General features: G+C 38.3%; 1 protein-coding gene across 3 annotated transcripts in view; it reads right to left on the bottom strand.

Annotated features, from left to right (window-relative positions):
* The window catches only part of BCAP29 (B cell receptor associated protein 29), a 47,694-nt gene that overhangs the window by 33,588 nt on the left and 2,094 nt on the right, over nt 1–12,012 (bottom strand). For all 3 annotated transcript variants that reach the window (XM_060415013.1, XM_004007850.5, XM_060415014.1), the window contains exon 3: nt 7,890–7,990. In XM_060415013.1, coding sequence (XP_060270996.1) covers nt 7,890–7,990 — 101 coding nt within the window. The remainder of the gene's footprint in view (nt 1–7,889; nt 7,991–12,012) is intronic.

The following is a 12,012-nucleotide window of genomic DNA, read 5'->3' as shown; positions in this document are numbered from 1 at the left end:
AGAGATACCAAGGGAACATTTCATGCAAAGATGGGCACCATAAAGGACAGAAATGGTATGGACCTAACAGAAGCAGAAGATATTAAGACGAGGTGGCAAGAATACACAGAAGAACTGTACAAAAAAGATCTTCATGACCCAGACAACCACGATGGTGTGATCACTCACCTAGAGCCAGACATCCTGGAATGTGAAGTCAAGTGGGCCTTAGAAGCACCACTATGAACAAAGCTAGTGGAGGTGATGGAATTCCAGTTGAATTATTTTAAATCCTAAAAGATGATGTTGTGAAAGTGCTGCACTCAATATGCCAGCAAAACTGGAAAACTCAGCAGTGGCCACAGGACTGGAAAAGGTCAGTTTTCATTCCAATTCCAAAGAAAGGTAATGCCAAAGAATGTCAAACTACTGCACAATTGCACTCATCTCGCACACTAGCAAAGTAATGTTCAAAATTCTCCAAGCTAGGCTTCAATAGTATGTGAACCAAGAACTTCCAGACGTTCAAGCTGGATTTAGAAAAGGCAGAGGAACCAAAGATTAAATTGCCAACATCCGGTGGATCATCAAAAAAGCAGGAGAGTTCCAGAAAAACATCTACTTCTGCTTCATTGACTACACCAAAGCCTTTGACTGTGTGGATCACAACACACTGTGGAAAATTCTTCAAGAGATGGCAATACCAGACCATCTGACCTGCCTCCTGAGAAATCTGTATGCAGATCAAGAAGCAATAGTTAGAACTGGACGTGGAACAAAGGACTCTTTCCAAACTGGGAAAGGAGTGTGTCAGGGATGTATACTGTCACCCTGCTTATTTAACTTACATGCAGAGTGCATCATGTGAAATGCTGGGCTGGATGAAGCACAAGCTGGAATCAAGATTGCTGGGAGAGATATCAATAGCCTCAGATATGCAGATGATACCACCCTTATGGCAGAAAGTGAAGAACTAAAAGCCTCTTGATGAAAGTGAAAGAGGAAAGTGAAAAAGCTGGCCTAAAACTCAGCATTCAAAAAGTAACTACGATCATGGCATCCAGTCTCATCACGTCATGGCAGATAGATGGGGGAAACAATGGAAACAGTCAGACTTTAATTTATTCAGCTCCCAAATCACTGCGGATGGTGACTGCAGCCATGAAATTAAAAGACACTTGCTCCTTGGAAGAAGCAACCAACCTAGAAGCTATGACCAACCTAGATAGCACATTAAAAAGCAGAGACATTACTTTGCTAACAAAGGTCCATCTCGTCAAAGCTATGGTTTTTCCAGTAGTCATGTATGGATATGAGAGTTGGACTATAAAGAAAGCTGAGCAACGAAAACTGATGCTTTTGAACTGTGATGTTAGAGAAGACTTTTGAGAGTCCCTTGGACTGCAAGGAGATCAAACCAGTCCATCCTAAAGGAAATGAATGCTGAATATTCATTGGAAGGACTGATGCTGAAGCTGAAACTCCAATACTTTGGCGATTGGCCACCTCATGTGAAGAACTAACTCATTAGAAAAGACCCTGATGCTGGGCAATATTGAAGGCAGGAGGAGAAGGGGATGACACTGGATGAGATGGGTGGATGGCATCACCGACTCAAAGGCCATGAGTTTGAGCAAGCTCCTGGAGTTGGTGGTGGACAGGGAAGCCTGGTGTGCTGCAGTCCATGGGGTCACAGAGTTGGACACGACTGAGTGACTGAAGTGAAGTATTACTCTTTAAAAAAACCCTGAAATATAGTTGATTCACAATGTTTCAGGTATACAGCAGAGTGATTCAGTTATATAGTTATCTTTATTCCTTTTTCAGATTTTTCCCATTGTAGGTTATTATACTGAATATAATTCTGTGCTATACAGCAGGTCTTTGTTACTTACCTATCTTATGTATAGGCTACTATTATTTTAAATTATTGAGACTTTAGAAGTATTTGGTTACACTGAGATTTCTACTGGCAAAGATTTGTTGAAATGGGATTGACCTATGGTAGTATATGATCCCTCAAGTGTCCTATGGATGGAACCTGTTACTGATAATGTTCAGAGAGCTGCTCTTTTCACGCTTTCAGTTCTGTTAAGTCTCAGATTCAGAGGAATCACTTTTTTCTAGTAGGAGACAGATTTCAGATTATAGCATCTTTATTTGGTGTACTCTTCGTCATTGGATTCTTGTAGTTTCCTGGGAAGGTATCTGCCTTTGATGTCACAAAGACCAGTGGAATATAAGCAAGTTAGGCTGCTCCTTTCATGTAGTCATAAGCATTTCTAGGGAAGAGTTACTGCCATATAGGAAAGAGATTATAGTTGAAAAACAGCTAATTTTAACCCCTATCTTATTTAATTTTTTTAACAGCACTTTGAGCTAAAATTCACATAACATTTACTCTTAAAAGTGTATTTAGTGGTTTTGAGTATATTCACAAAGTTGTGTAACCAACACCTGAATATTTTCATCAACCCAAATAGAAAGCCCATATCCATTCTTGCCCTCCCTGCACCTCCTGGCAACCACCAATCTACTTTCTGTCTCTATGGATTTGGCTATTCTGGACATTTGATATAGATGGAATCATATTTTTATGTGTTCTTTTGTGTCTGGCTCCCTTAACCTCGCTTAATATTTTCAAGGTTCATCTATGTTGCAGCAAGTTACATAGATGAACTTGCTTTATTACTTTTTATAACTGAATAATTCTCTGTTGTACAGCTATACCACATTTGGTTTATCCAGTCAAGAGATGATGGATATTTGGATTTTCTCCATTTTTTAGCTATTATGAACCATGCTGCCATGAGGATTCATGTACAAGTTTTTATACTGACATATGTTTTCATTTCTCTTAGTATATACCTATGAGTGGAACTGCTGGATCATATGGTAACTCCCAAGTGGTGCTAGAGGTAAAGAACCTGTCTGTCAATGCAAGAGATGTAAAAGAAGCAGGTTCGATCCCTGGGTTGGGAAGACGTCCTGGAGGAAGGCATGGCAACCCACTTCAGTATTCTTCCCTGGAGAATCCCATGGACAGAGGTGCCTGGTGGGCTACAGTCCATAGAATTGCAAAGAGCTGGACATGACTGAAATGACTCAGCACGCATGCGTGGTAACTCTATGTTTAACTTTTTGAGGAACTGCCAAACTGTTTTCCCAAAGCAGCTTTACCAGTTTACATTTCCAGTGTAATGTAAATTGGGATGGTTCCTATTTCTCCATATCTTCATCGGCGTTTGTTATTATCTGTCTTTTAGATTATAACTATCCTAGTGAGTATGAAGTGGTAGTTCATTGCAATGATAGTGAGTTTTTAAACTGAAAAAAAAAATCGTTTATTTCCATTTTCTTTAATTCCTTCTAACAATGTTTTTGTAGCTTTAAGCGTTGAGATCTTGTACATCCTTTATAAAGTGTTTTTCTAAAAACAAGAAGTTTTTAGGCTTATTGTTGTACTTATAAAATTAATTTAAAAATTTTCAATTTTGAATTGTTGCTTATAGCATAGAAATGCACTTCATTTTGTATATTGACCTTGTATTTTGCAATGCACTACATTTCTTTGACACAGTATTTTTCTTGTAGACATTTTAGGATTTTCTAAATAAATAATCGTGTCATCTTCAAATGACTGTTTTACTTTTTAATTTAAAATCTTAACGCTTTGTATATTTTTCTTAACTTAATATTATCTCGGTTAGAAAATCTATTACTTAATTGAACAAAAATAGTCAAAGTGAATATCCTTGCTTTGTTCCCAACCTTACAGGGCTAAGTTTCAATATCTGACTAAGGATGATGCTAGCTCTAGGCTTTTGTAGATGCTCTTCATCAGAACGAGGGAGCTTCCTTCTATTTGTAATTTGCTAATTAAAAATAATTCAATGTTTGTATATACTGTAAAATAGTTACAAGTCTATCACCATACAGTTACAGGATTTCTTTTTTCTTGTGATGCAAAATTTCTTTCAACATCTACTCTCCTAGCAATTTTCAAACGTGCAATACAGAATGATTAACTAAGTCACCATGCTGTTCATTATATCTCTATGACTTATTTATTTTATAACTGGAATCTTATATGTCTTGACTCCCTTTACCTATATTGCCCACCCCCACCCATGGCAACCACCAATCTGTCCCCTGTATCTATGAGTTTGATCTCATTTTTTAAGATTCCACATATGAGTGAGATCTTACAGTATTTGTCTTTCGCTTAGCATAATGTCCTCAAGGTCGATTTATGTGGACACAAAAGGCAAGATTTCCTTTTTTTGGTCATTTCTAAGATTGCCTCAAAACAATAAGAGCATGCCAACCACTACAAAAACAACTGAAAAAAAAAAAAGTCTTTATGAATTATTTTGAGCAGACCAGAGGAACCAAACAGTACTTTGAAGTCATTGTGTTTTCCTTGTTGTTTAGTTGCTAAGTCGTGTCTGAATCTTGTGATCCCATGAACTGTAGCCCGCCTGGCTCCTCTATCCATGGGATTTCACAGGCAAGAATACTGGAGTGGGTTGCCATTTCCTTCTCCAGGGGATCTTCCCAACCAGGGACAGAACCTGTGTCTCCTACATTGGCAGGTGGATTCTCTACTGAGCCACCTGTGAAGTGGCTACTACTTGGCAATTAAACAGGAATAATACTCCTGGATCCATTACGCAGAAATGCTAAAGATTAAGCAGTACTACCAAAGAAAAACACAAACCCATTTGTAGAATGCACTGCTTGCATAATAATAAAGAAACTGTGTCTGAAAAGTGGGATGGGGGGCAACAATAAGAGGAGGATGTGACACTTGGTCAATTTGGAGATCATCTTTTTGTGGGATCAGTTCTGTAAGTGCTCAAATTCCCGAGAAGCATTTCTGCTGACACTAAATAAACTCTCCTGGATTTCCTACTTCATTTCTGCCTGTTCCAACTTGCTAAAACATACTTTTCAGGTAGTATTGGCTCTAGGAATATAAACATCTAGTAATGACTATTAGACCAGCAAGAAAAAAATTCCAAAATAAAAGATGAATTATGCTGAGTAATTCAGACCTACTGGGTCTGCATTATTTGCACCAATGTCATTTTAGTGGGTGAGAACAGTGGACTACGTACTTTACATATGTAACTGCATGTTATTCTTTCAACACCTCAGTGAAGTAGGTGTTATTCCCCTGTTGTGAGATGGAAACACTGAGGCTTCATGGGTCAGTTCCTGTTTGACTGTCTTTATCATCCAGGGTTAACGGCCCCACATTAATCATCCATAATGTTCCTATTCTCTAAGAGTTAATTACTTTCCCTGCCCATAGATCTAGGCTCCTGCCAGCAGCCATGATTCTGCTCTGTGATCCTGGCCCCTGGCCATAGCTTCTCAGATGAGGACTGGATAGCCAGTGTTAGCTGGTCAGATTTTTTCTTCCTTAGAATTGGAATTTAGAAATGGCTAGTTAATCCTCCGATATGGCTGGCATGACAAAACTTAGCAGCTGTATATAATTTGGGCCTGGAAATTGAGTATCAGAGCCTGCAGAGATAAGGAAGAAGAAGTAGACCGAGGGAGAAATACAGGGACACTAAAAGGACACTTCACTTCCTATGAATTTGGCTTCCTTCATTTTTCGGGCCACACTGAAACAACCCTATATTTTAATTTTCCCTTTCATGCTCAAGTGAGCTGATGCTGTTTTATGATTTATGTAACCAAAAGAACCTTGGCTAAAGTTGTCATTCTTTACATGGCTATGTGGCAGTTTTCAGTAGAAACTCTTGTGATAATTTTAGAGTTAGAAGGACACAGTACACTCTTAGAGCTACTAAGAGCTGTGGAGATTATTTCCTCTCTCTATTTTGCAAATGGCTAAACCAAACTCAGAGAGATGAAATGACATTCCAAAGGTCATTTAGTTAGCTGGTGACAAAGTTGGAACTTGGTTTTCCTTATTGTTTTTCACCTGCTTGGTGTGATTTTTTCTATGGCTAGAGATTCAATCAGTAACATTAAGAACATACCATGAGACAAATACAATTTGAAATGAACTGCAAATCCATTCACATCCTGATGCAATGACTTACTCATACCTTCTCATGCCATTTATTTCCAGTTTATAAAGAGGATTCCCCTGCAGAGGTTAGTAATATGGAAGATGAGAAACATTTTCTCACAAGAGCGTGGCACACATACTGGTTATGGCCTCAGGCTGACACCTGGGAAACCTGCCTAACTCACAACTCTGAGCGAATTCTGAGGGACAACACACTGCAGTGGTATCAAAAGCTGAATTGCCAAGAAGTAGGTGGGTGATCTCTGACAAGTTACATAATCTCTCTGAGCTCAGTTCTTAAAAGCTCCTAAAAAGCATGGCAATTTACTCCTAAAAAGCATGGCAATTATTTTGACTCATGGAATTTCTAATTTGACAAAAACCTTAAAAGTCTACTTCAAGAGAAAGGTAGTGTCTGGGATGTTGCAATACCTCTGCCAGCATCTGGACAAACATAAAGGAGGCCTGTCACCAAGGGACAGGATTTATACCCATGGCCAAGAAGCTGAATCACCCTGGCATCAAGGGAGATATTTTGACTATTAAGAGTCTTCTACTGAAGACCTATAATTAAATGGGGAAATGATGGAAAAACCTGCACGTTTTTGAGACAGACATCGAACCCCTGACTAGGTGAAAGAGGTTAACTGTATGCTGCAAACAAGCATGTAGACCCTAGACTGGCTGGAAACAGAAGGTTGATAATGCTGACTCCCACCTGCCTCCCACCAACCCCTGAAAGGATGTCCACAAGCTGATCACGCCCTCTTTGAAACATTACTATAAAACTCCTCACTACCCCTTCTAGGTTGGGACATGCAGTTTGGAGGGCATTAGCCCACTGTGGCCCCCCCTGCCTGACAAAGCAAATAAAGCTATTCTTTTCCACTTAAAAAAAAAGTCTGCTTCTAATTTCTAAGGTACTTGTTATGAAAATTTCAAACATACTGAAAAACTAGTACAATAAACATCCATATTTCCACTACCTAGATTTAACAATTGTTAGCATTTGCCATACTTGGTTTTTTTTTTTTAACCAACTGAAATTAAGTTGTAAATATCATGAGACTTTACTTCTATGTATTTCAGCATGCAATGCCTAAGCATAAGGATGTAATCCTATGTAACAAGTGTTGCTAAACTTTTTCTGTAAAGAGCAGGTTGTGTATGTTAGGCCACACGGTCTCTGTTCCCACTACTGCACTCTGTAGTTGTTCATACATAGATGACACATAAACAGAATGGCATGGTATGTTCCAATAAAACTTTATTTACCAAAATAGGCAACTGGTCTGCAGGTTATAGGTTGCTGACTTCTTTTATATAATAACAACATTGATATCATAAATTAAGTTAACAAAAACTCCCTAATATTATCTAACAAACAGTCTATATTCAAATTTTTGCTGTAGGACGCAAATGTCTGTGCTATAGTTGTCTTTCAACCAGGGTCCAATCAAGATTCACAGCCTGCCTCTAAAACTTCTTTTGAGGGCCATTGCTCTGTTTGTCTCCCAAACAGTTAAACCTGTGCATAACTAAGACACCACAATAACAAAGGACTGTATATCTGCTAATTCTGCAAACTAGGCTATGCATCGCAGCATTTAAATCTTAAAACAACATAAAAGAGATTAAGAACCACTGTACTCTGATGCAATTTATGCTTGTATATATATAACTAAGAATATCTATCAACATATCAATTATCTACTCCACATACTATCATATACTATATGAAGTCAACTGTATACCAATGGCAGCATCAAATTAATTAAAAGCCAATCAATAATAATAATTCATTAATGATAATATAAAAAATTATAGTTAAGCTTAGTCAAAGGAGGACGCTAGTACTTACCTAGAAACAGAACAATCAATAGGATTATAATAGTAAGAAAAGCCTTGTTCCAGAAACTTGCAATTTTACCCCAAACGCTAAAGGAAAATATCTTCTGCCATCTGTAAAGCAATACAATTGCATCAGGTGTAAAAAGTCAAGAGAACACTTTGAGATACTTTCTAAATACTAAATTAACATTTTGGCAATTGTGTAGTGAGTGAAAAGAACTACGGAAATTTAATTTTTTGTCATGTAAGAGAATTGTCAATTCTTATCAATAAGAATATCTCATGAAATAAAGAACAACTTTCAAATTTAATAATAATCCCACATTTGATTATCTTCTGTCTGGTGTCTTAAATATTCTTAAGTAAAAGTAACTTCTAAAGTAAATACACATGATCAAAACCTTAAATAGGAATTCTCACAGTAAAAATGTTAAATTACTGATAGAACTTATCACTTTATATCATTTTCCTTATCAGGATAGTAACTCAGAAATAACAAAGATCTATTGTTCTAACAACTAATAACATTTCAGGGCTAAGGGGTCTGACTTTCTACACTATTTATTTTTATAATTAAAAAAATAGATGAAGTGTCAATGTCTATTCTGAGTAAAAAAGTTTTTCTACTTTTACCATAAGGAAATTAAGAAAATCATTGGGCTATTATACACACATTGAATCACTGAGCTATTACATACACATTAAATCACTGAGCTGTTCTACAATGTGTGTGTAATACTGTGTACTACATACATAGTAAAGAGTAAAAATCTTAAATATATAGCTTGAAAGGGAATTCCCTGGTGGTCCAGTGGTTAGGACTCTGCACTTTCACTGCCGAGTGCCCAGTTTCAATCCCTGGTTGAGTAACTAAGATCCCACAAGATGCATGGCGTGGCAAAAAAGGAAAAAAAAAAAAAAAAATATATATATATATATATATATACCTTGAGGGATTTTTACGTGTGTTTATACCCAAGTAATTATATTCAGATCATTACTTGAACACAGAGAAAATGAAATAGGGAAACAGTCTAGATGGAATGAACAATATGAGCAAAGACACATAGGTAAGAAAGCATGAGTTATCAATGGCAAAGAGTGACAAAGTAATTTATCACACAACTGAAAAGGTAACAAATTTCACACAAGGGCATTTTAAATGAGTAACACATTAACTGAGTCCAAAGGAGATATATAAAGATAAGCACTTAAGTAAACTTCAAATTTCCTTTCATGGACCACAGCCTTTTAGTGGTGTGTGGGCCACTACACAAGTGTAGTGTGAAGTCGCTCAGTCGTGTCCGACTCTTTGCAACCCCATGGACTGTAGCCTACCAGGCTCCTCTGTCCATGGGACTTTCCAGGCAACAGTCCTGGAGTGGATTGCCATTTCCTTCTCCAGGGGATCTACCCAACCCAGGGATCGAACCTGGGTCTCCCGCATTGCAGACAGACGCTTTACTGTCTGAGCCATCAGGGAAGTCCTCACACAAGTATAGGGCTTGTGTAATTCAATGAAGCCATGAGCCATGCCGTAAAGCGCCACCAAAGATGGACGGGTCATCGTGAAGAATTCTGACAAAACGTGGTCATCTGGAGGAAGAAATGACAACCCTCTCCAGTATTCTTGCTGCAAGAACCCCATAAACAGAATGAAAAGGAAAAAAGGATATGACACCAGAAGATGAGCACCACTCACCGCTGCTCCCCTGGTTGAAAGGTGTTCAATATGCTAGTGGGGAAGAGCAGAGGGCAATTACTAATAGCTAAAGAAAGAATGATGAAGCTGGGCCAAAGCAGAAATGACGCTCAGTTGTGGATGTGTCTGGTGGTGAAAGTAAAGTGGGATACTGTAAAGAACATTGCATAGGAACCTGGAATGTTAGGTCCATGAATCAAGGAAAAATGGACGTTGTAAAGCAGGAGATGCCAAGAGTGAACATCCACATTTTAGGAATCAGTGAACTAAAATGGATGGGAATGGGTGAATTTAATTCAGATGACCATTGTATCTATGCGGGCAAGAATCCCTTAGAAAAAAGGGAGTAGGCCTTCAGAATCACCAAGAGAGTCTGAAATGCAGTACTTTGGTGAAATTTCAAAAACGAGAGAATGATTTCCAAGGCAAACCATTCAACATAACAGTATTCAAGTCTATGCCCCAACCACTAAATGCCAAAGAAGCTGAAGCTGCGTAGTACCATGAAGACCTTCCAAAACTAACACCAAAAGAAACAATATGCTTTTCATCACAGGGGATTGGAATGCAAAAATAAGAAGTCAAGAGACACCTGAAGTAATAGGCCAAACTTGCCTTGAAGTACAAAATGAAGCAGGGCAAAGGCTGACAGAGTTTTGTTAGGAGAACACACTGGTCATAGCAAACACCCTTTTCCAACAACACAAGAGATGACTCTACACATGGAATCATCAGATGGTCAATACCAAAATCAGGCTGATTATTTTCTTTGCAGTCAATGATGGAGAAGCTCTATGCATGCTCAGTCGCTCAGTTGTTTCCGACCCTTTTGCTACCCCGTGGACTGTAGCTCCCCAGACTTTTCTATTGCAGCAAGTGAGTTCAGTAGTTGTGGCTTGCAGGGTATAGAACGCAGGCTCAGTAGTTGTGGCGCATGGGTTTAATTGCTCCGTGGCATGTGGAATCTTCCCACACCAAGGACTGAACCCGTGTCCCCTGAACTGGCGAGCAAGATTCTTATTTACTGTGCCACCAGAGAAGTCCCTTAAGATTATGTTTTGAAAACAACTCTAATAATAACCTGAAGTTTGTGGGGAGACAGAGTTGATATGGATGTAGTTTCTTTTGCCTCTTTGATTCCTACTCCAAGAATACTGTTCAAATTTTACATTACAAAAATTTGTATTTTTGCAAAGAGAACTAGCAATACCTTGCTGCTAAGTGCTAAGTCGCTTCAGTCGTGTTCGACTTTGTGTGACCCCATAGACGGCAGCCCACCAGGCTCCCCCGTCCCTGGGATTCTCCAGGCAAGAATACCGAAGTGGGTTGCCATTTCCTTCTCCATTGCATGAAAGTGAAAAGTGAAAGTGAAGTCTCTCAGTCGTGTCCGACTCCTAGCTACCCCATGGACTGCAGCCTACCAGGCTCCTCTGTCCATGGGATTTTCCAGGCAAGAGTACTGGAGTGGGTTGCCATTGCCTTCTCCTTGACCTAGGTCCAAATGTAAATTCACATTTCAAGTAAATCAACAGTATAAAAGGGAACACAAAAGGAGACCCACCCCCACCAGAGGGAACAATTAGCAGTTTATAAGGGTTGATTTAAGAAAAAGCTAATAATAGCTACTATATAGAGTCCTTACTATACTTCCCTTCTAAGCACTTTTACATGGCTTAGATCATTTAATTACCACAACCACCTTACGAGGTGGATACTAGTATTACCTCCATTTTACAGATGAGGAAACTGGCCAGAGATGGTAAATAACTTGCCCAAAGTCATACAGCAGCATGCAGAGTTTTGATATAATCCCAGGCAGTCTACTCTGAATATGTGTCTTTCACTAGTGGGTTATGTGAGAAAAAAAAGAGTAGATTGCCAAAGCATGAAGCCTTTTCTTTGAAGAGTAAGGTGATTACACATGTAAAAGGATAAAAAGATGTGAATACACACAAGGACACATTGTAAATGATCTGTGGACATACATATATACACATACACATTGTTTTTCTAGTGTATATTTGTCCGAGAGGATATATTTATATAATGTGTATACATGTACTCAAATCTACCAAATAGCTACTTTATCAGGATAGAAAAAAAATACATATTTGATAAGAAGAAAAAGATCCATAATCTAGAAACCATTTTGAGGGAGAAAAGATTAACTGACATAAAAATTTTTTTTTCTGCAAATCCTAAAGTTTTATGTTAGATGTTTATAAATCACATCTTTCTTTCTCTTTAATATAGGCTTCTACTGTTGCAGGTATTACCAAAAAGTTGAAAAGGGTCTTACTGAGGATTTGAAACAAAATAAACAGGATAAGAGACAAGGTGATGAAATAGAAAGAGCACTAGACTGAAAGGCAGATTCTTGTCTTGAATCTGCAAAGCTCAACTAGATGACCTTAGGCCACCTTCTCATAGA

The sequence above is a fragment of the Ovis aries genome, chromosome 4, assembly GCF_016772045.2.
Source record: "Ovis aries strain OAR_USU_Benz2616 breed Rambouillet chromosome 4, ARS-UI_Ramb_v3.0, whole genome shotgun sequence".
Classification (NCBI taxonomy): Eukaryota; Metazoa; Chordata; class Mammalia; order Artiodactyla; family Bovidae; genus Ovis; species Ovis aries.
The sequence above is the reverse complement of the archived record's forward strand: the minus strand, read 5'-3'. Positions and strand labels throughout refer to the sequence as shown.